Genomic DNA, 25,042 nt, shown 5'->3' with positions numbered 1-25,042 from the left:
AAATTAATTAGTTGACTGCAAAAAAAGTCTACTAATTAAAAAATTAAAATGTTGGTCAACCCCAAAAATGACCACGGCAGACTGCAAACGAAGTCAACATTCCTGAAGACTTCGTACGTAGTCTACTTGGCGAAAGTCAAACTTGGTCAATTGCAAAACTAACCACAACGAAGTTTACTTTTTCTAGTTGACGAATAGATGAAGTCTACTTGTCAGCTAAAAGTCTACTACTAAGTCAATAGTTTGGTCAACTGCAAAAATATCCAGAGTTGACTGTAATCGAAGTTAACTTGTTGAAACTTCCTAAGAAGTCTACTCTGTTCTATGTTTTTAATTGCAAAACTAACCAAATAATTAACAAAGGAAGACAACAAAAGAAGTCAACTATCCTAGTAGACTTCGTTTGGTGTCTGCTTTATTAAATTGTAATTGCAAAAATAGACCACACAAAATAGACTTCGAGTTAAAGTCTCTGCGTAGAGGCTTGTTTATGTCTAAAATGTTGACATCAACATGAAGTCGTCGTAATTTGAAAACCAATTTATTGCAAATTGGTGAATAATTTTTAAGATTTTCTTGTTGTATTCTTTGATATATGTTATGTACTTGCCTCTGTATGTTTTTGAAATGATTATATATTATACATATGGAGAAATCAAGTTTTTGGTTTTCTTAGGCAGTTAGGTCATTAACTTAGACTTAATTTGGAAGTCAACGTGTTGGAGTTCTGTGTGAAGTCTGTATTGATGACAAGAAAAATAATCTCGGTTTTAGAAAACCAATTCCGGTTTATTTGAAACAGTACCAGAAAAATATAAAGAAACCGACTTCTCTGGCAGACTTCTTTACCAACTAACGTCAAATCAATTTAAACCTTGTAATGATTATGTCGACGACTTCTCTGGCAGACTTCTGCACGGGAAACTGAACCGTCTGCAAATCAATCAAATCAATTTAATATTTGTAATGATTATGCTGAAGACTTATCTGAAAGACTTCTTCAAAGAATGTAGAATTCTATAAGTATGAAATGAAGTGATATAGAAACTTTCTAAGAATTACGCAACCGTGAATGATTTCAGTCTACAATACTACAATGAAGTGTATTCTTAGTTATTAATTGTTACACTAAATTTTATTGAAATTACAAATTTCTAGGATTTGTTTTTCAGTTTTTGGATAATTTGACAAATTAAAAGAGAAACCTGCCATAATTTTATATAAAAAAAATTATTATATTTATATGAAACATGAATACAAATATCTATATTACAAAGTAAAAATACATAATTAAAAATAAGTTCAAACAACTTTTGTAAACTTGTGAATTTTCCACACTGTTGGACCCTGAAACTTCTTTGATATCATTACGTAATCCGCTACAACCTGCAACAAAATAACACAAACACATGAAAGAAGCATTAATAATCTAAATTTACATAAAATGATATGATATGCATTAAGTTGTAGGTATATCATAAAAAAGTAACTCTAATAATTGAAGTAGGAACTTCTCCCTCAAACAGTACTTACAATTTCTCTTTATGTAGTTACTAGTTAATCATTAATCATCTTTAGGTTATTATTCTGTCAAAAACTATTTTTAAACATACAAAAATCTTTTGAAGCAATCTCCGAACATGGCATGCACATCATACTTTTTGGTCAGAATTTTCTTTAAAAAATATTCATCGAATTTATCGTTTAACAGAGAAATTAAAAATATTTGTTATTGCTTTGTTTGGTCTTTCCGAGTTAAAAACTCAAATCGATGTGGTTTATGAAAAACATAAGTTAAGAGAGAGATAGAGACTTCATAATTAATGCGATAAAACGAGAAAATAAATTGTTAAACCGTATTTACATATTATGCCCCAACCCTNAATCTAAATTTACATAAAATGATATGATATGCATTAAGTTGTAGGTATATCATAAAAAAGTAACTCTAATAATTGAAGTAGGAACTTCTCCCTCAAACAGTACTTACAATTTCTCTTTATGTAGTTACTAGTTAATCATTAATCATCTTTAGGTTATTATTCTGTCAAAAACTATTTTTAAACATACAAAAATCTTTTGAAGCAATCTCCGAACATGGCATGCACATCATACTTTTTGGTCAGAATTTTCTTTAAAAAATATTCATCGAATTTATCGTTTAACAGAGAAATTAAAAATATTTGTTATTTCTTTGTTTGGTCTTTCCGAGTTAAAAACTCAAATCGATGTGGTTTATGAAAAACATAAGTTAAGAGAGAGATAGAGACTTCATAATTAATGCGATAAAACGAGAAAATAAATTGTTAAACCGTATTTACATATTATGCCCCAACCCTCAAATAAAACTTAAAGTTTACAAAACAACCCCGCAAAAACAAAAGCGTTAAGATTCTCCCTCTAACTTCGTCTGCCTAAACAAAAGTCATAACGGTTTACCAGCTGACTAAACCCGGTTTACTTCTCTAATTGTTCAAATTTTGGTTCAAGCCTGGTTCGATTGGACCTTGGAGGCTTATCGGCGGCGTATTGATCTTCAATGGAGATTCCTTCGTTGTCATCACTTCCAGATCTGAAGACGTCGTACTAGGGTTACAAAGTAAAAGCAACACAAAGAACATATAATAACACCAAAATCAGACATAAGTGAAGGAATGGTGTCATTCAATGGAATTAGTTGTACACATATGGTCTCTACCTTTGATCTCCTTCTTTGATCTGATTCACAAAATAATTAAACCTTAAAAATTATAGTTGTAATCAAAACCAACAACAACAACAATAACAACTTTAAAAAAAAGAAGCAAATTCATCGATCAAATCATTAGAACCAGTTTATGTTGTTACCTTTTTAAGAAGGTTTGGCAACGATTGAGTACATACCTCTCAGAGACTTGTTTTCTCTCTCGTCGCCATTATAATGCTTCAACTATTCTGAGAATTAGAAGACAAAGAAATTATCCGACACCACAATCAGTTAACAAAAATATATTACAATAAAACAAGATAATGGATCTATTTATTACCCTTTTTGAGTATCCTTCTAAGGACGAACATTTAACAAGGATCGTCATATCCACTTGAGATAAAATACATCATACCTGCTTTCTCCAGATCCATTACTTTAGCCGCCAGTAACCTAAACGATATTGGTTTCTCAAATCCCTTTCAAAGAACACCAACAAAAACAAATAAATGACAGTTAAAAGAAATGCACAGATCGGGAGGAATCAGAGTAAGAAGACGAAGAAGAAACAGAGGAACATGAGGGTGCTCGCATCGACGGTGTCGTTTCGAGCTAAGACAGATCTTCTTCAGTACCTTGAGGATTTCTTCGGAGGAGAAGTATGGTTTCGAATTTGGGGAATTCCTTTCTCGGCGGCGAAGTTTGTCCCATGACTATGAGATTCACGAGACAGCATATGCGAGAGTTTAAGGTTCTAACAAAGATTGGTGTTGATGAGAGAAGGGAGCGAGAGTGGCTGATATATTTGAAGAGAGAAAAGAGAGGAAGAACACAAATTCAAAGAGAAAGGGGAATAAGAATGTTGAAGATTAGAGAGAAAATGAAAAAAAAAATAGGTCGAATCAGATCCCAGATTTTAGTCTTTTTTGTGATATTAATGTCTGCTCAGGCTGCGGTGGCTGAGAGATCACATAAAAAACTAGGTTTGATTTGGAGAGAAGTATATATATGGTTAAATTATCCGGTTAGGTTAAAATCAAGGAATTGGTATGCATTCGGTTAGGTTCAACTATCGGTTTGGTTTATCGGTAAAATTAAAATAATATAATATTAATAGTTGATGACATTACAAAGTCAACCACCAATAGTCTACAGAGAAGTCTACTTAAGCAAACCCTAAATCAAATAATTTTAACCTAATCCGCCTTTCCTCACTTAATTTGACTAGTTTATATGTAAATTTATTCTATTTCAATGCAGGAAGTCTATGTGGTTATTATTTGGTCAATAGGTTTACCAAATTATTTTTTATAATTTTTTAATTAAAATTTAAACTATAATTAAAGAGTAAGACATATTTTTATGTCTTCCATTTGACGTTAATTTGAAATTCACCGTAAAAAGAAATCTATTGCAGACTTCCTCGGATTACATCTGTCATTTTGGCTTCTATTTTTTGTTTGGTCGTAAGGGACTCAACTGTAATTTCAGCACTCTTAGTGGTTATGTTTCTCAAATATCGAACATGTGGTCTACGTTTTCATTCAAATGCAAATAAAGGTACAAAAAATGCAACTGTCCCAAAAAAAATTAGTATCCATAAATTAAATAGTTTAGATACATTTACGTTTTAACTTACTAATTCTTTTTTAAATTAGTATCCATAAATTAAATATTTCAAAATTTTTAACGGAACATTTCAACGAAAGTCTTGTTTAACTTATTTGTTCTACTATAAAGAGTAAAGACCTTGACTTGGCTTAACTTATTTCGTGGTATATAGGTTTTACACCACACGACACGATTATGAGTCATAATTTATGACTGTTAAAACGACCTTGACGATACTTATTTCTTATCAAACAATTCAAATAAATTAAACGAGAGCGATCATCCCTTTACGCACGACATTACATATGACTTTTATAGTGTTCCATATATACTACGACTTTTTCTATATATACGATAACTTCTTGTTCAATTGTTATAACCGTGGAGGTGTTTTGAATTGAACTCACACTCCCACATTGCTTTGTGGAGCTTTTCTTTTTTTTTCAATGGAGAGGAAGCTTTTCTTATGCCAATACTTGATATGGGTGATATTACTGTTGGGGCAGCTACATGGATACAAAAGCTGTATTGAGAAAGAAAGAAAGGCTTTGTTGGAGCTCAAGGAATACCTGCTCCGAAGAACTAAAGAATGGGAGCACGACTCTGTTCTTATGTGGACCAATGACACAAAGAGTGATTGCTGCCAGTGGAAGGGGGTTGAGTGCAATCGTAATAGTGGGCGGATTACCGAGATTTCCTTTGGTATACGATACCATATAGAGAGTTCTCTCCTAAATCTTTCTTTGTTGCATCCCTTTGAAGAACTTCAAAGTCTGAACTTATCCTCTTCTTGGTTCGGATACAGAGGATTCACTGGCTTATTTGATGATGTTGAAGGTATACCAGGTTTTTCCTAGTGGATTCACTTCTCTAAAGAACCTACACTAAAATCTTACTTCATTCTTTCTGATTCTTTATATGGTACTCGGTTTTTCTTTCTTCATGCATTAACTTGTTGATGATGCATGTCTGTGTGCCATGTTGCATGTTGCAATCACATCAGGTCACTTAGATTCCCTTCCCACTTGCATAGACTTCATCTCATACTCACCATCCGGTCGCACATGTTATCTAATGCTTAGCAAGAATCTCGTTTGCATTTATTCAAAAGAAGAGTTTGTCATCTGCAGGTTATAAAAGCCTAAGGCGATTAAGAAATCTGGAGACTCTGGATCTCTCTTTTAATGAATTCAACAACAACATATTTCCCTTTCTTAATGCTGCTACATCACTTAATACTCTTTTTCTTCGAAATAACGAGATGGATGGCCTTTTTCCTGTTAAAGGTGTGTCTCTTCATTTTTAACTCAGTCATTAGCAGCAAGACCTATTTACTGATAATTATGTATCTTTTGTTGGATCGACTAATTTTACAATACTATATGGCTCTGATTAGTTACATGTCTGGTGGAATAACGCTTTCTAGTGAGATTATATTAAAAAGCTTAAGAATTTAACAAAACAAAAAAGCATGATTTGCAATTTCTCCTACCAAAATAGAAATAAAAAAGCATTATGCAGTTTATGGATACACAACGAGGGAAAATATTTATGAAAATTTTGGATCATTAGTTTTTTATCCAAAGTAATAAAATTTTGGATTATTTTTTGGATAAGATAATAGTAGCAATTTTTGTTTTTACCTTATGTTTTTATAATCTTATGTCTTCAGAGTACTCTATGTCATACTCTGATCTAGACCCGCAGCCGGATCAGTAAACCCTGACGACCAGCACTATTTCATTTGGGTCTAATGCTAAAATCTCTAACTATAATTTTGGTAAAATTCAGAAAAACAAACCAACAAACCCCGCATTAACATGTAATCTGGTAAAACTGGTTGAAGCGGTTTTGTTTAAAAATCTTGATTCAATTTTCTGATTTTGGTTCTTTAAGTTGAGTATACTCTATTGAATAAAATATGTTATCTGTTATATTTTAGATTTTAATAAGATTCCACTATGGCTATTAAAGAAAATAATTCATTGAAAATATAATAAGTATATATCTATACTAATATTTTTGAAGTACATTTTGGAATTAAATCCTTAATTTCAAAACAATTATAAAGACTGTCGTTGTCTTAAATATTAGTTATCAAAACTTCAAAATCAACTATAGGTAAGATTTTAAAATATAAGGAAATCTCTCTTACATAATTCAAACATAAAAATATAATCCTCTTTTCACTTCATATGAAATTATATTTAATTTAACTTCAATTATTATATAGTACATTTAGTTGATAAAAATTTTGAATTTTTTCTGCATATGATGTAATTCAAAAAAAAAAAGAACATATATTACTCAATCGTGAAGTAAAAAATGTGTGTATAATTTTTCAAATCACCTGAAAAAAATAAGGCAATAGTTCAAAATCATATTATAAAAGAGACCAAAATGATTCTGAATACGAGTGAGCATGAAGCTTGATTTATTAGACACTCAAATTTAAAAGTTTTTGTCGGTTGATACTGGTTCTTTATTTTAAAGAATTATATTATAAACATTTAAACTTTCAAAATAAAAATTAGAAATATTTACACTTTATTAGAAGTATAATTATTTAAACTTTATAAAACGTTTAAAAAATTAATAATATTAAAACTTTTATGAAGTTTCAAGTATTACAAATATATAAATTTTAAATACTATAAATATTTCACTTTTAAAAAACTTAAATTTTATAAAACGATTAAATTAATAATAATATATTTAAAATTTTACAAAATTTCAAATATTAAAACTTTTATGAAGTTTCAAATATTATAAATAAGACGTTTAAATACTATAAATATTCCAACTTTTTGAAAAGTTAAACTTTTAGAAAGATTATAAAAATTATATATTTAAACTTTTACGAAATTTCAAATATTAGAAATATTTAAACTTTATAAGAAACATCAATCTTATAAAATGATATATTAAATGGTTACAATATTACTAAATATCATACTAATTCAATCTAATCCTTTTAATACAAAACAATAAATATTAAAAAATAGGATGATATTTATAAGGAAAAAAGTTTGTATACCGCGAGTTAAAATATCATAGAACGGGGTTATATGGTAGACGGATTTGAGTCGATATTAATATAAATTTTAAATATTTTTAATTTGGTGCTACAAGGATAAAATATCAGTTTATTATTTTGTTAACACTATTAATATTAGAGTAATAGATATATCTAATCTAATTATGTTGATTAAATTAATATTATGTAAAAAAACAAATTGTTTCGCAATTTATTGTGGGTTAAATCATAGAATTAACAATCAAAATACAATTATATAATCTTAAACATTAAACAAAATTAGCAAATAAATACAACTTAATTTGTTTTTTATTACAAATAACTTATCCCGCGGTGTACCGTGGATAAAATCTAGGTGGTAATGTAATATTATTACATTCCACTATTCTCCAAAATATATGTTCTTTTTTGGGTCAAATCAGTAAAGTATATCCAATTAACATAATTTTATTCTGTGATTTGTTCATTATGAGAATTCTAATAAAACAATCCGATCCGTTTTTTTTATTTAAAATATAATAATATAATTAATACCCCGGAATATTTAATTATAATCTAAACAATAAACCAACAAGAAATCAACATGCACAGAGGAAGACAAACAAAACCAAACTAATATAACCAGAAACCTAGTAAGCTTATAACCAAGTTCCAACAAGAGTAACATAACCACAACACAAAAACGAGACCCTATGTCATCCTTCTCCTCGTCGCCATGATTCCACGCTACAAATTACCTGCACCACAAACACAATAAAATGCGTGAGTATTACCAGAAATACCCAGTGAGGTGATCCTCCCATATATGAGCTATACGCACAAACAAATCAAGAGTACAAACATAAATAAAACATAACAAACCAATCATTGAACAAAACACCCAATAACACATTCACCACACCTACACATCATCACACAAAACAAGTAATACAATCCAATCGCTCAGATAAGCTCATGGTCACGCACTCACCTTAACAAGATGATTCGAACAACAAAACACAACCAGGAGAGACTTTTTTCGTGTCTGTAACATCCCAGCAACACCCTACAACAAGTCACACAACCAAAACGAGCTTGAAGCAAAACTGACATAAATGACAAAAAAACTTATGTCTTGAAGATGAAACCGTAAAACGAAAACCAACCATTAACTTCCAAATCCCTCTGGCTGAAACTTATCCCTAGACGTTACGAAGCTTTCCACAAATCTCGTGTTGATCGGATAACAGACAAGTCCGCGATCGCACTTACAATCCCCGCTGGTCTCAGTTCGCGTTTGAGACAAATCACCTCACGAAACTGCATATAACTCCTCGATTATTAACTCAAATCCAAATCCGTAAAAAGGAGCATCCAGATACAAGGCTTATGTATACCTCCACCAAATTTTATTACCTTTTGCAACAATTTTGCTATGTCGAATCTTTTTCCAACCAAACCCTGACGATTCTGATATTTCTTTTAATCTCCTTCACACCATGCCAAGCTTCTCTTGCTCTCTCTTTGCTTTATTCACAGCCCAAGAAAGAAAGCAGCAATAAGAGCAGAAAGGTGAAGGTGTCCAGACTTATAACACACTTCTTAGGGTTTTTCCAAAACCAACTAAACCGGCAACTCAAATCAAACCAGTGAACTTAAACCAAACTGGTCAATTTCTAAAATTAAGAAACCGGGATGTTATGTAACTTTTCATTCTATAATTTGTGCCATTATGCAATTACTCAATTTTTATGTCTTAATTTCGGTTTGTACATCATTCTTATATTTGTTGGGCTTCCTTTCAGAACTCAAAGATTTAACAAACTTGGAACTGCTGGACCTGAGTGGAAACACATTCAATGGCTCCATACCAGTACGAGGTAGTCCATAGATGCGTACCTTTCTTTTTCTAAATTTAGTCGATTCAATGGCTACCTACAACATTGTTAGATTAGTTTGTGTCATCCTTGAGATATATGATCGTATTTACAGTTGTTTACCTTTGTGAATTACCATTTTATGCTTAGCAAGATTCTCCTTTGCAGCTTATAAAAGCGTAATGGGATTTAAAAACCTGGAGATTCTGGATCTCTCTTATAACTCCTTCGATAACAGCATATATCCCTTTCTTAGTGCTGCTAGATCACTTAAATCTCTCTTTCTTAGAGATAACGACATGGATGGCCTTTTTCCTGTTAAAGGTGTGTTTCTAGAACCTGTTGTTTGCTTCTCTTAGATTTAGTTTGTGTCATCCTTGTCTTTGTTGGACTCCCATTTCAGAACTTAGAGATTTGACAAACTTGGAACTGCTAGACCTAAGTGGAAACAGATTTAGCGGATCCATACCAGTGCAAGGTAGTTGTCCATAAATGTTTGTCTTTCTTTTCTAGGGTAGAGATTTAACTTAACGGCTGCGTACAACATTGTGCTGGAACCCTTGAGTTAAAACATATTCGTGTTTACCTTTGTGTGGCAGAGCTGTCTGCCCTGACCAAGCTGAAAGCTCTGGATCTAAACAATATTGAATTTTCTGGTTCCATGAAATTGCAAGGCAAGTTTGCTAAAAAAAATTTACTTTTTGGTAAAAAAATTGTCCTTGAATTGAGATTTAATTATGTACTAAAGCTTTTGCATTTATTTAACGTAGGAGTTTGCAAATTGAAGGATATAGAAGAGCTTGATCTTAGTGGTAACAATCTTGTAGGTCAGTTTCCTTTATGCATAACTAGCCTGACTGGACTTCGAGTGCTTGATCTCTCATCGAACAATTTGACTGGGAAGTTACCATATACACTCGGTAACATTAAATCCCTAGAGTACTTATCGTTGTTTGATAACAACTTCGAAGGCGTCTTCTCACTTGGTTCACTAACCAACCTCTCGAAGCTAAAGGTCTTAAAACTTAGCTCAACGTCCAACTCGCTTAAAAGAGAATCGGACAAATCTTGGAAGCCAAAATTTCAGTTGAGTGTTATTTCGGAAAGTTCTTGGAAGCCAAAATTTCAGTTGAGTGTTATTTCACTAGAAACTTGCAATTTGGAAAAGGTTCCTCATTTTCTGCTAAACCAGAAGGATTTGCGCCATGTTGATCTCTCTGACAATAACATTGCGGGAAAGTTTCCTTATTGGCTGTTAGAGAACAATACAAAACTCGAGGTTTTGCTTTTGCGAAATAATTCTTTTAGGAGCTTTCAGATACCGGAGTCCGATCATAATCTGCTTTGCCTGGATGTATCAGTCAATGAATTTGATATTCTACTCCCTCAGAACATTGGGTGGATACTTCCTCATTTAAAATATATGAATCTTGCGAATAATGGTTTTCAAGGACACCTGCCATCTTCTTTGGGTAACATGAAAGAGCTTGTATTTCTGGATATATCTCACAACAATTTCTACGGGAAGCTACCAAGAAGTTTCTTAGAAGGCTGTTATTCATTGCATATGTTGAAGATGTCACATAACAAGCTAAGTGGAGAGAACATCCTAGAATCCGCCAACTTTACTAACATATCATTGTTGTCTATGGATAACAATCAGCTAACAGGAAAAATTGGACAAGGTTGGCGGAGCTCGATATCATTGCAATTGCTTGACATCTCGAACAACAAATTCTCAAGTGTTATTCCAAGCTGGATTGGAGAACTTCCAAGATTACACACTCTATTACTTTCAAACAACTCACTGGAAGGTGAAATACCTCTTTCGTTGTTCAATATATCCGTTCTTCTAGACCTCTCTGCAAACATGTTATCAGGTGGCATACCTTCACTTATAAGTTCAAGATATCCGAGAATATTACTCCTACAAGGAAATAATCTATCAGAGGCTATTCCAGACACGTTGTTAGGGAATGTCAAAGTACTCGATCTAAGATATAATAGGTTTTCTGGGAATATTCCCGAGTTCATCAACACCCAAATCATCAATATTCTTCTTCTTCGGGGTAATCATTTATCAGGTCAAATTCCCTACCAGTTGTGTGGCCTAAGCTCAATCCAACTTCTGGATCTTTCTAACAACAAATTGAATGGATCCATCCCTTTATGCCTCAGCTATACATCATCTGGTTTTGGAATAGAGGATACATTCGAAGATTATTTTTATGATTATGATTCTGAAGCGTTTTCTGCAGCAACGTTCCTAATAGATTTCAAATCTATGATCGTAAAAGATCAGTTTATGAAGGAATACGAGACCGACATCCAGACGAAAATTGAATTTGCAACAAAACACCGATACGATGCCTACATGGGTAGAAATCTCAAATTATTATTTGGACTCGATCTCTCAGAAAACGAGCTGAGTGGTGAGATCCCACTAGAGCTTGGAGGTCTTCTGAAAGTACAAGCTCTAAATCTTTCTCACAACAAATTATCAGGTGTGATACCGGAAAGCTTTTCAGCACTGAAGAATGTGGAAAGCCTTGATCTTTCTTTCAACAGCTTACAAGGTCGGATCCCACCACAACTTACAGATCTGAGCAGCCTTGCTGTTTTCAATGTCTCATACAACAACTTATCAGGAGTCATTCCAGAGGGAAGACAGTTTAACACCTTCGATACGCAGAGCTACTTAGGTAATCCTCTTCTTTGTGGACGTGCAATCGACATAAGTTGCAATGGTAATACTTTTCACGAACCAGAAAACGGAATAGATGCTCATGACTCCACAATCGACATTGAATCTTTCTACTAGAGTTTTGCTGCGGCTTATGTGACAATACTTCTTGGGTTACTCGCATCTCTCTCTTTTGATTCTCCTTGGAGCAGAGCTTGGTTCTACATCGTTGATGTTTTCATCCACAAGGTGAGAAATTTGTTGTGGTAGAACATTGCATGCACCAAATGTTTCTTATGTGCTAGTTTCATTGTCGTCCCCATATGTTGTTCTTCTTCTTATATAATATGAGAAGTTTTTTTCTAACTTTTTCTTTGACACTTGGCGCTTTATATTTGTGAAAAATGTCATTCTCACTAATTTTAAATGAAATATTTTTTTAATCTACTTCATATTATTTTTATCTTTTATGGGGTATACTTTGCTTAAATTTTTTTTCTTTCACATTGTTACAAAATATATTTCTACCAACTTTTAGTTTTAACATATAATATATTTTCTAATGAACACATATACCATATAACCTAAAAATAAAAACTACTAATCAAACCAATTAAAACAAAAAAAGTTCTTATACTTTTAAAGTAAAAATTGTAACCAAATTAATTTATGATAGACTAATTTAAGAATACAGAATATGTTCTAATATATTTAAAAAATTACATTGTATTCAATACTGGGAATTTGGCCAGAAATGTCATTTTTAAAACAAAAGTTGTTAGAAATGCCAGTTTTAATGTTTCTTATGAGAACTGCCACTTTTCATCTTTATGGCATAAATAAAAAGACAAATTTACCCTTGTAAGAAAGAACGAGAAATAAGCTAGTGATTAATTGTTTGGTATGAGATATTACAGTTTATACGGTGGACAACATTAACTATGGACATAATTTTTGTTCTCATATATATTTTTAGTCCACAATTTGATGTCCTATATTTTTAGTCCACAATTTGGCCTTTGTTGTTGGCCTGTATTTTTAGTCCACGAATCGTGAGACCAAACCTTGACTATGGTCAACTCAAGAGACGAAGGACAAAATAGTGGTGGACAAAAACTTTGGCCGATAGATATGGTCCATTGGATTTACAGACCTGCAGTGTAGACACATTTTTTGTTAGTGATGGACACAAAACACATGACCAAACGGATATGGTCCAACTCAAGAGAACGAAGGACATGATAGTGGTGGACAAAAACCTGGTAAGCTGGACCTGGTCCATCGGACAGCGGATCCTACAGTGTGGACAAATTTGATAGTGGTGGACAAAAACGTGGTCGGCTGGATCTGGTCCACCGGACACAAGATTTGCATACCTGTAGTGTGGACAAGATTTATTGTTATCATGACCAAACAAATATTGTCTACTCAAGATAACGAAAGACATAATAGGGATGAACAAAAATCTAGGCGGCTAGATCTGGTCCACCGGATCTGGGCGGCTAGATTTGGTCCACCGGATCTGCAGACCTACGATTTTGTTTGCCTATTGTCAGATAGAAGAATTCTGGAACTAGACCTAGCGGTTTTGACTGCTATGGAGGAGGCAAGCGGACAAGACGAAGGTCTCGATTCAGGAACTGTCTCAGATGTTTCGCCGGCCACGACGGACGGAGGTGGAGCAGTCGGAGGATTCGAATGTAGTAGAATTGACTGCATGACTGCAGGAGAACTCAGAGAAATGAGAAATTCAGATGACAGTTTAATATTGAAGAAGAAGAAGATGAAAAGTCGGTAAAAAGAGAAAAAAATTGAGAGTTATGAGGAGAGAGACCTTTATTCTTTTATGTCTCAGAAACAAAGACGAAAATAATAATAATTTTGAATAAAAAAAAATAAAAGGTATAATGGCCATTTGATAATAGCTGTGTGGCAGGCGGAAAAAAAGTGAAGAGAAAATAGTATTGGTGATAATGTTTGTCACTGTACATAGCAGATATGATAATATTCTCTTTAATAATCATATATCTCTATATTTTCTATTCTCTATATAATTAAAAGAGGAGTACGTTTGGATAAATGTCCGAAATCCCCTTTCTATTTACTCAAATTGCCACTCAATTCCAGCAAAACTAAAACGTTTCTCAAATTTGTCTGCCCATTAATTAAAGACATTACCCGACCCGTTTGGACGAGGATCCGCGTCTTTTCAAAAGAAACCCGGCTTCGTTGTTACTAATACTTTGGTTTGGCGTTAATAAAAATTTCTCACAATGAAGCCCTACAATGAAGCCTGCAAACGTAAACAAAAAAAGCCCATTACGAGTAAATATATTTTACAAACTGTTTCTATATTTTCAAAGATCTTCATCACTCAAAAATCACAATAATCGCGGCTTTATCATCGTTGAAAGAAGATACTCGCTCAATCAATCATTCAAAAATTAGTGCATCGTAATCTCAAAAATCCATGGTAATCTCGAAAAATCCTTAAATGTTAGTATATTATAATCTAAACTTCCATTATATCAAACCTAACAACCGAATAAACCTTGATCTTAAAAGTATCAAAGATTTTGTGCTTTTTACATGGAGTCTATCATTCACCTATAAATATCGTCAACAAACCCATAAACAAAACCATCTCACAGCCAGCATTTCTCGAAAACAAAGTTTCAAACACAAACCTCGCAATGGCTGCTTCCTACGTTTTCCTCCCAGACATCAAGCCTTTCAAGACTTCATGGAAAGTGCAGGTCAGGATCCTGCATACATGGAAAACATATACCACACTTTTTGGTTAAACCTTTGACATGGTACTCGCTGATGTCCAAGTAAGTATAAAGATCTTACATTGTTAAATACGTACACATTTAATATCCATATACATATTCCTAATTCATTGGTATGTCATTTACAGGGAACAAAAATCTATGCTTCTGTCAAAAAAAAACTAATCAACCGGTTCGAGAAGAGGTTCACTACAGGAGAATGGAGATCCATTGAACATTTTGGTTTAAGCTTTGCCAGTGGTCAATTCAAACCAACCAGTCATCGATACAAGATGACTTTCATGTATCAAACCGCAGTGGATAGGGTCGACTCTTATCTCTGATGATCCGTACCTAACTCTCAGCCAATTTGACTCTTTCATATCTGGAAACCTGAGTCCAAACTTCCTAATAGGTAAAAATCAATCTAGCTCATACCTCTCTTCGTTGATTCAATAGTAATTATTAAATTGTTATCCTCTTTAACCAGATATTGTTGGTCAAGTGGTTAACATTGGTGAGATGCATACAATAGATGTCAATAACAAGCCCACAAACAAGATTGACTTTGAATTCAGGGATGAGAGGTACTTAGCATGCTTATTTAGACTCTTAAACCTATAAACTTATAGGTGATTGATTTTTAAATTAAAAACTAATAATTTGCTGCAAAATACATTGATGTGAGGTTAACCGTATGACATCATAATAGATGGCATCTATTGCAATGTGACTATTTAAATGAGGTACACATTGGCATTGTTTTTTAACCATGAGTGCTGCGGGTTCAATTCAACTTCATCATATATATTTTAACCCAATGGCATCTATTGCAATGTGAGGTTAATCCAATGGGAATTTATTTTCGTAGTTCATAAATAAATAAGCGAAGATTAGATTGCATAAGTTTATTTTCGTAGTTCATAAATAAATAAGCGAAGATTAGATTGCATAAGTGAGGGTTCGAGAAAACGAACCTTCTGAAATTAAGTTACTCCTCTGTATGATGAAGAAACTTCCCAGCCTTTGATTTCGGTAATTATATGATTTTTCAGGTCACCTACAAAGATATAATAAACAGCCACTTAGCATTTCAATAGACATAAGCAATTACTTCCGGTTAATATAAATTTGCCAAGGTATCAAATACTTATCTGATTGTAGTTTATCTTCAAAACAATGGAAGAGTTTCATCGACTAGAAAACAAATTGTAAGTCAGTACAAACACAATTTTCACCAGAAAGAGCTTAAAATGGTTATTACAAAGCGGAACTTATGACCTTCGTATGGTTGGTCGAAAGTTTATGTATCCAGCAGTTGTTTCCTCCGAAAGATGAAAAAAAAAAACACAAATAACAGGTCATAACTTTCAGCCAAATTTGTAAAGTAAAACGGATAAAAATATACATTTGCAAGACTACAAAAAAAAAAAAAAACCATTTTCATCTTTCTACAGGACTTCATAATCTGCAAATTCGTGAGCACACCACTATATAACCGTAAATGGTAGAAATCGTAAAAGAAGAAATTATTCAGAAAAGTTTGAAAAGTTGCTTACCCAGATGATCGATTCGTTCCCTGAATTAACAAAATCCCAAAAAATCTCCCGTTTAAACCGATTTAGTTCAAATCAATCGTCCATCCTTTGTAGCCGTAAGCACCGTATTGGACCTTGGAAAATTCTCTTTTTCAGTTTTGTGATATAGCAAATCGATGGAGTGTTTCAGAAGAATTAAAACGAAATAGAGAACTTAGTTTCTCAAATCAATAGGATAAGAGGAACGAAGAAGAGGGTGACAAATGAATTACAACAATGTCGAAAGAAGAACAGATGGTGTCGTTCCCAATTCTTTTTCTCATCGTCTTAATATTTTTTTCTTAAAAATTGATTAATTTTAATTCAATATGCTAATAACCAAAAAGGCCTGGCCCAATACAATCATAATTTGTTGGAAAGCAAACGAAATCCATTACATAAAAAATAAAATGAATGGGTCGTTTGAACAAATATATATAGATGAGAAAAATAAATTTCAAAGAAAATGTTACAATTACAAAGCAAAACAAAATATTCTGTAAGAAAGAGGTAATGAAATGACAAAGATACTTTTATTTAGTATAAAACTAAGATAAACAACCAAGTTTATAATAAAAGAACAACCACTTACACTATTCAACTAAAAGAAAAAAAAATAACACACAAACTGTTTTAAAAATCAATATTTTAAAATAATAATACTCTTAAAACAATCAAACTACTACACCTACAAATCATCTTACTAAATCAATACACATTTAGTTTGTTAAAATTTAATTAAAGTATTTTGTATGCACCAAGGGTTAAAACCTATATTACATTAATAAGCTTATATATTATATCCGACATGCATGAACAATACATATATATTAGTTTTTTTTATTTTTTATACATATAAGTTTTATCCATTAGTAAGCTAATTTATAAAACATAATTAAGTTTCGTTCCGCAGTGTATTAAAGACAAACCCAGATAAAATTAAATTTGTATTTAATATTCTATAACTTACTTTGTTGACTGTTTGTAAAACGTTGTATTAAAAAAAATAAAAATAACATAATGGTATCATAAGATAATTGCTTAATCGCCCCATAAAATCACAGAAAACAATAGTTTCAAAAAATAATTTAATGTTAATTATACTATTATTTTTAAATGATTAGAAAATAGAGATAATATATCGAATCTGAAAAACATTAAATTTGACACACTTATCTTTTTATGAATTTTATTCATAATTTAATGCGTGATACAATATAAGATATTTCATAAAGTTTTATGACATGAGCCATATTTTAATATGCATTATTCCAAAACATTTTATTAAGGGTGATTACGAGATTAGAGAGTAAACATTGGAGCATATGGTAAATCGCGAATACACTTCTTAATTATTAAAAATAATCATTGGTGATTCCTCTGTGTAAAACATATTGTCTAGATTCATAATCTCATTAGTATAATACAAAATTCCGGTTTCAGAAGTTTATTTTATTGATTGGATTAATTTGAGTCGATCTGATTTTTTTCTCACATATTGTGTTTTGAAATCATCAATCATCAAAATCTTATGGAAAATTCAACATATATATATATATATTATAAGTTCAAGAATAGTTAATTAAAAAATACATTTTGATAGACTCCTGGATGAGGATCTACTCCCAAGAACACACTTTGCAAGGTCTTGAAGAGGGATGAACGAAATGATGAAGATGAATGGGTTGAAGATGCAGCGGAATGGAGAGATGAACGGCGGAGAAGGTGATGAGGTGGAATTGCAGCGGATTGAAGGGGAAGAACGAAGTGTACTTCTAAGAGAGATAGAGATCTCTTAGACTACAGGCTTGATTACAACTTAGATATGACACACTAAGAAGTAAACAAGTTGAGAAGATATTATACACTCATTAGATCAAACAAGTAGAAAAGAAGTTTTTGATTAAAAAGTTTAATGATTAGAAAATGAGAACTACATTGTCTTTATATAGGAGAAGGGGGACGAAGGAGAAGAGAATTAAAAGCCTAGGAAATCATGCAAGAGCTTTAACAAGGTCAAACTCATGCATAATATCTAGGAAATTACAAAGCAATAAATGCAAGCTTGAATAAGAGAGAAAAGATAGAAAATGGGCCAAGACAAAGAGATGGGCCTTGGACCACGAATTGGGTTGGCAAAGGGGACTTTGAAATTGCTACTTATGTCTCATTAAAAACCTTGTCAAGAAAACCCATTAGGACAAAACTTGACAAGGAAAAAAGAGTGCATAAGCAACACTTAACCCTTATCGAACCACCTTGAGTTGTGAGCAACGTCCAAATGGTTTGAACCACATCTTCCTGCTTCTTGTCCAGCTCTTTGATTAGTCCATTGAGAGAAGATGAATGGGTTGAAGATGAATGGGTTGAAGATGCAGCGGAATGGAGAGATGAACGGCGGAGAAAGTGATGAGGTGGAATTGCAGCGGATTGAAGGGGAAGAACGAAGTGTACTTCTAAGAGAGATGGAGATCTGTTAGACTACAGGCTTGATTACAACTTAGATATGACACACTAAGAATTAAACAAGTTGAGAAGATATTACACACTCCTCAGATCAAACAAGTAGAAAAGAAGTTTTCGATTAAAAAGCTTGATGATTAGAAAATGAGAACTACATTGTCTTTATATAGGAAGGGAGACAAAGGAGAAGAGAATTAAAAGCCTAGGAAATCATGCAAGAGCTTTAACAAGGTCAAGTTCATGCATAATGTCTAGAAAATTACAAAGCAATAAATGCAAGTTTGAATAAGAGAGAAAAGATAGAAAATGGGCCAAGACAAAGAGATGGGCCTTGGACCACGAATTGGGTTGGCAAAGGGGACTTTGAAAGTGCTACTTATGTCTCATTAAAAACCTTGTCAAGAAAACCAATTGGGACAAAACTTGACAAGGGAAAAAGAGTGCATAAGCAACACTTAACCCTTACCGAACCACCTTGAGCTGTTAGCAACGTCCGAATGGTTTGAACCACATCTTCCTTCTTCTTGTCCAGCTCTTTGATTAGTCCATTGATAGCTTGGTTGAACCTCCTGGATTTTGATCTGGTAAGAGGACCCGCCGGAACGATCGATGCCTCCTCAAATGCTTCCGCTGGTACAAGCTGCTCCTCCAATGCTTCCTCTGGTTCAAGCTGCTCTTCCATTACTTCCTCTGGTTCAAGCTGCTCCTCATGTCCATGTTTTTTGGTCGAGCTTTCCATGGTCTCATCATCCTCTCCCACTTGAAAAGGATTTGACCTCAAATCCGAATTATCTGCACAATAAGGAAGAAGATCAGAAACATTGAAACTGCCACTAACTTTGTACTTACCTTGGAGATCGAGTTGGTAGGCATTGTTGTTGATTCTTTTGAGCACTTTGAACGGTCCATCAATCTTTGGCATTAGTTTTGACTCCTTTTCAGCTGGAAATTGTTTACTCCTCAATTGTACCATTAGTTGTTCTCCAACCTCAAAGATCATCCTAAAACAACCGTTGGATTTATGATCATGGATCAAAATATCTCCAATTCCGGTTCTCGCAAAGACTTTGGACGAAAGAACTTCTAAATCAGGGGGCTCCTCTTTTGTACCTGCAAAATAGTCAATACCTTTGGCAAAGATCAAGTGCATCATTATAGTCATGGATTCACTATAAACATGAAAACATATCTCAGCTTGGTAAAAATCATTATCCTTGTCATGTTCTGAATGTAATAAACTGATAATCAAAGCTCTAGAATCGTGAGAAACAAATTGGATTAAGGAATTACTTAGATGAATTTTGCCTTGGGTATGATTGATGCTCATCATGATTAATGGAAGTGGATCCGGGGGTTCTTCTTGGATCAGTATGAGGCTGCTGATATCTTGATGCTCATCTTGATCAAAATCAGGTGGCTTAAATCGTTTGTCTTCCACTTTCTTTTCAATTTTTCTTATGCACTTCATGGTTGCTCTAAAACCTGTATTTGGCTCTCTTGACAAAGACAAGCGAATCATATCTATGTGATCTTGGATAAAAATATCCTTGATAATAAAAATACTTATCTTATGACAGTTTGGTATGAGCACATGTGTTGCATCGGGTGGTTCATCTTTGAACATCAAGAAAGCTTTGACGATTTTTCCATGCTCCAAGTTTATTGATTTAACTAGTAAGAACGCAAGATCTCCTACATCAAAAAGAAACAATTTAGGCACATAGGAAAAGATAAAACAGATATTCATGTAGTTGTTATCAAAATAGAGTTTTAGAATGGAGCATCCTTCAGTGATCATAGTTGTTTTTCTGAAATACTTCCAGCTTCTAACTCCAAAATGATAAATCATTTGTTGGCATATATCTGGTGGTTTCTCCTTGATTTGAACAGAACATGTTTCTTCTCCAAAGTACTTATGCTTTTCCATGTAACCTGTTCCTTTTTTAGCACTCATGGGATAGAACAAATGCATTATACTTGAAATAGAGAAATCAAAAACATGATCTTTCACAGTTGGTTTGCAAGGCTCATTGAACAGTTTAAACTCACAAAACTCTTTTTCAAAGAAATGTCTCAAAAAAGATTTAGCCATTACATGCTCAGTTTTAGTTCCAAACGGCTCAATCACAATGCTACTCAAAGAAACTCTCAAAGAAGAGTTAAATTCAAGAAATTTTTCAAACACCAAACCTTTTGGCTTAAAGAACTTTTCAAGGGAAAATGTTTCAAAAGTTAGAATCATTTTGTCAAAAACAGATTTTGAAACACAGAATTCTTTCACATTTTCTAAACCAAAACGTTTTTAATCTTGAGCAGAAATCATCACAAAATAATTAGGATCTGTCCTAACCAAATGAATTTCCTTACAGTGCTTTCTTGGATAGCCGCAAAGATATGGCATAGGGACTGGGTTTGGCACAATGTTGATCTGCTCCAAATCACTAATCAATGGCAAACTCATTTGTGTTGTTTCTAGTGATTCTTCTTCCGGAACCTGTAAAAATGAAGTAATGCTACTCGGTTGCTCCGGTTCCAAATGGGTTAGTTTTTCAAGCACAAATTCAGATTGGTTAGAAGAAATATCACACTTAGCTTGAGGTGGAGTCATAGGTCCAGTTGGTATAGCAACATCATCCTCAGCAATGAACTGTCTCTCCTTGGCTTCTTCTCCAAGCTGTTTCTCCTTGGGTCCGTCTCTGAGTTGTTCTTCCTTGGGTCCGGACTGATCCTTTCTTTCAAACTCCTTATTCTCCTTTTCTTGTTCTGCTTGCTTCCATTATCCTCCATTAGAATATGTACCTATCTCAACACTTTTGGGAAAAGACAAGTGCATCATACAAGAATTGGAATTTTCTAAACCTTGAACAGTTACTTCCTTGGATTTTGAAAGTGTAGAAGACTTACATTGCTTTGGTTCTCCACTTGAGTCAAACGATGATTTTAGACTTTTTTCATGAACGACAATCTGTTCAGGGACCTTTTTTGGTTGAGATGTTGAGTTAGCCTTCATCTTCTCGATTTTAATGTACTCGGTTAATGCCTCAAAAAGATCTGATTGCGCCTTAGCCTCCACAGATGTTGGGGTTTTCTTTTGGTCTGAGACTTTGAGTGGTTTCTTTTCAGGAACTTCTCTGATTGTGCCATTGGCTTGGGGAGCACAATGTAGCGCTTGTGGAGCATACTTATTCCTTAGAAGCTTCTTAAGATCTCTCCACAATGTGATATCTGGCTCTTTGTAATACCAACGGTCATCAACTTCTTGCAACCACCATTTGTAAACATCTCCTGTGAGTTGGGTAAGTGCAAAAGCTAATCTCTCCTTTCTTGGGATGTCCTTGTAGTAGAACCAATCATCCAAGTTTTTCTCCCACTCAAGGTAGTCTCCTTTTCCTGCAAATTTATAGAATTTATGAGCAAGTGGAAATTTATAATAATTCACAGATTTAGATTTGGGAGTGTGAGAGATTTTCTGTTGGCTGCTCTGGATTGAACTAGATGTGTCGTCTGGTGGCTTGGGTTTAAGATCTTGGTGTTGCCTTTGACGTATAGCACCAATCTTTTCGTCGAGCATAGTTGCCATAGCAGCTGTGATTGATTTCGTGATTCTCCTTTCCAGGCTAGAGGTGGATGACTCTTCTTCTTCCATTTTACCTGAAAACAAATCAAAGATCCAACAAGTAAATAGTTCTAAAAACACGCAAATGAAAATGGATCTGGAAAAATAAGAAAACGAATCCAAAAATTCTGAAATCAATTTTCAAAAATACTAGACTCCTTTCTGGTTCGACAACAGTTGATTTCGTAATTTTTGAACGAGTAAAACAGTTATAAAATTCTTGCAAGATGATCGAAAAATCTGGAAAAATAGAAAGTGACGATTGGAATTTCAAAACCTGGTTGCAAAGTGGCTCTGATACTACATGATAGACTCCTGGATGAGGATCTACTCCCAAGAACACACTTTGCAAGGTCTTGAAGAGGGATGAACGAAATGATGAAGATGAATGGGTTGAAGATGCAGCGGAATGGAGAGATGAACGGCGGAGAAGGTGATGAGGTGGAATTGCAGCGGATTGAAGGGGAAGAAAGAAGTGTACTTCTAAGAGAGATGGAGATCTCTTAGACTACAGGCTTGATTACAACTTAGATATGACACATTAAGAAGTAAACAAGTTGAGAAGATATTACACACTCCTCAGATCAAACAAGTAGAAAAGAAGTTTTTGATTAAAAAGTTTGATGATTAGAAAATGAGAACTACATTGTCTTTATATAGGAGAAGGGGGACGAAGGAGAAGAGAATTAAAAGCCTAGGAAATCATGCAAGAGCTTTAACAAGGTCAAGCTCATGCATAATGTCTAGGAAATTACAAAGCAACAAATGCAAGTTTGAATAAGATAGAAAATGGGCCAAGACAAAGAGATGGGCCTTGGACCACGAATTGGGTTGGCAAAGGGGATTTTGAAAGTGCTACTCATGTCTCATTAAAAACCTTGTCAAGAAAACCTATTGGGACAAAACTTGACAAGGGAAAAAGAGTGCATAAACAACACTTAACCCTTACCGAACCACCTTGAGCTGTGAGCAACGTCCAAATGGTTTGAACCACATCTTCCTGCTTCTTGTCCAGCTCTTTGATTAGTCCATTGATAGCTTAGTTGAACCTCCTGGATTTTGATCTGGTAATAGGACCCGCCGGAACGATCAATGCCTCCTCCAATGCTTCCGCTGGTACAAGCTGCTCCTCCAATGCTTCCTCTGGTTCAAGCTGCTCCTCCATTGCTTCCTCTGGTTCAAGCTGCTCCTCATGTCCATGTTCTTTGGTCGAGCTTTCCATGGTCTCATCACATTTACATGTAAGTTAAAATAAATTATAAATGTAGTTATGTCAGAAAATTAATTGGAATGTATCTATTGTTGATATCAATTTTCATGATTTTGTCTTTCCTACCATCTACACTGATTCACATGTTGGAGAGTTCAGTTTTTTTATAATTAAAAGAACATAATGAATAAAAATATAGTCTAAGGACCAAAAAATAGCCCATCATCATAGAAATATAACACATTTTCAACATTCATATAGAGTTTCTAATTCATAAGAAATTTGTAGGAGGCTAACTGAAGAAAATCAAACCGTAGCAACATATCTATATATACAATTTTTTGAGACATTTATGAAATAAATTCTGAAGTTCACATCTATTTACAGACATACCACTGGGTAAAAAAGTCAGATCGGGTCAAAAAAAACACGTGGACCTTTTACGGGTCGTGTAAACCTAATGAAAAATTTATCTTCTTCTGCCGTCATCGTTGTCAAAACCATTTGCAGAAACTTTCTTCTTTGTGCTTTCTTTCTCGAGATTTACTTCCATCATCATGAGAGCGTTTCATTGTCGCAAAAAAATAGTTATAGGAGAAGGTCATCAAAGGTATTTAGAGAAAAGATTAAGGAGAGAACTGGATATATCTTCAAATAGAGAATTGGTTTAGNGGGGGGGGGGGGGGAGAAAGGGAAAAACGAGATATGCGATTCGGAATCAGAAGAGGAAATTAGGGATTCAGACACCAACGAAGCTGGAAAGAAGCAACCAGTTCTTGAGACAAGTGATGGCGAGGGGAAAAATAAAAAGAGAGATAAGATGAGGAAGAAGAAGAGTGATGATTTCAACAATTTTTTATGGTTCCATGAACAAGACATAGATGGTATCTCTCTTTTTCTTAGTAGTTTTCTTAGTAGAATTTATATTGAGGTAACTTTGCAATGTACGTCTTGGGTTTAATTGGTGTCACTGTTTTTTTTGTCCCTAGGAATTAGGCAAGAAGAGAATAATTTGATCAACTTCGTGCAGAAAACCAGAGACTCTTGCGAAGTATGTGATACTCTCCAAACTTTCCACGTTCGTTGCAACGTTTTGCAAGGAACTAACAATTGCGTTTGGCTTGGTGTTGTTGGTATGTTTTGCTCTTTTTAGGATAGAAATTAGAGATGCTGTCTTTCGTTATGTTTACCAGTACAGGGATAATCCCAATGTTCTTGGTAGGGCCGACGGGAGCAGACTCCGTGTATTGACGACATACGGCATTGTCCTGGTAAGTTAAAGTTTTGTTCTGAAACGTTTACAATTTTTAGGTGAAGGCATTTTGTTATTTAGTTCAAAATTTAGTTTTGTTTCATACTTAATCCAAACAGCTCATCAATCACTTTTGGTTAATTTTGTTTCATATTTGCTCTGTAATTTGCTAACAATTTGTGTTTCCTCTATATATGCTGCCTCAGTTTGCAACAGGAGCTTCTTTTATCCCGGATTGCATATACATCAGCGAGAGACGCCGACTTGCAACAGTGAGTTC

At 33.8% G+C, this 25,042-nt stretch overlaps 1 protein-coding gene and 4 long non-coding RNA genes across 11 annotated transcripts in view; 2 read left to right on the top strand and 3 right to left on the bottom strand.

Annotated features, from left to right (window-relative positions):
- Positions 2,252–3,658, bottom strand: LOC104702145. 2 transcript variants are annotated; one of them, XR_002032779.1, is made up of 3 exons: positions 3,322–3,658; positions 3,027–3,165; positions 2,252–2,934 (listed from the first exon to the last, which is right to left on the bottom strand). It is a non-coding gene; the product is annotated as an uncharacterized LOC104702145 (long non-coding RNA). The 2 variants fall into 2 exon arrangements; XR_002032780.1 differs by having other exon boundaries at positions 3,102–3,165.
- Positions 4,744–12,240, top strand: LOC104702143 (LRR receptor-like serine/threonine-protein kinase GSO1). Its single transcript, XM_019227128.1, has 4 exons — positions 4,744–5,134; positions 5,428–5,583; positions 9,119–9,193; positions 9,790–12,240. The coding sequence occupies exons 1-4, from the start codon at positions 4,744–4,746 to the stop codon at positions 12,009–12,011; spliced, it is 2,844 nt and encodes a 947-aa protein (XP_019082673.1). The 3' UTR covers positions 12,012–12,240.
- On the bottom strand, positions 7,842–8,697 carry LOC109125662. Its single transcript, XR_002032778.1, has 3 exons — positions 8,480–8,697; positions 8,305–8,379; positions 7,842–8,071 (listed from the first exon to the last, which is right to left on the bottom strand). It is a non-coding gene; the product is annotated as an uncharacterized LOC109125662 (long non-coding RNA).
- On the bottom strand, positions 12,637–16,511 carry LOC104702144. 6 transcript variants are annotated; one of them, XR_753941.2, is made up of 9 exons: positions 16,204–16,511; positions 16,083–16,112; positions 15,926–15,969; positions 15,622–15,841; positions 14,561–14,638; positions 14,052–14,166; positions 13,453–13,594; positions 13,133–13,249; positions 12,638–13,026 (listed from the first exon to the last, which is right to left on the bottom strand). It is a non-coding gene; the product is annotated as an uncharacterized LOC104702144 (long non-coding RNA). The 6 variants fall into 6 exon arrangements; XR_753937.2 differs by having other exon boundaries at positions 12,637–13,026; positions 15,926–16,112; positions 16,204–16,493; XR_753940.2 differs by having other exon boundaries at positions 12,639–13,026; positions 16,083–16,493.
- Positions 24,186–25,042, top strand: part of LOC104702141 — a 1,714-nt gene continuing 857 nt past the window's right edge. Inside the window, exons 1-4 of the long non-coding RNA XR_753935.2 lie at positions 24,186–24,394; positions 24,500–24,643; positions 24,733–24,781; positions 24,969–25,034. This is a non-coding gene — a long non-coding RNA (uncharacterized LOC104702141). The remainder of the gene's footprint in view (positions 24,395–24,499; positions 24,644–24,732; positions 24,782–24,968; positions 25,035–25,042) is intronic.

Source organism: Camelina sativa, chromosome 7, assembly GCF_000633955.1.
Source record: "Camelina sativa cultivar DH55 chromosome 7, Cs, whole genome shotgun sequence".
Lineage (NCBI taxonomy): Eukaryota > Viridiplantae > Streptophyta > Magnoliopsida > Brassicales > Brassicaceae > Camelina > Camelina sativa.
Note: the sequence above shows the minus strand (reverse complement) of the source record. Positions and strands in the feature narration are given on the sequence as shown.

Coding starts and splice junctions, on each gene's coding strand:
- LOC104702143 (XM_019227128.1), top strand. CDS start 4,744: ATGGAGAGGAAGCTTTTCTTATGCCAATACTTGATATGGGTGATATTA. Junction 5,584..9,118: donor TGGCCTTTTTCCTGTTAAAG/GTGTGTCTCTTC, acceptor GCTTCCTTTCAG/AACTCAAAGATTTAACAAAC. Junction 9,194..9,789: donor TGGCTCCATACCAGTACGAG/GTAGTCCATAGA, acceptor TTTGTGTGGCAG/AGCTGTCTGCCCTGACCAAG.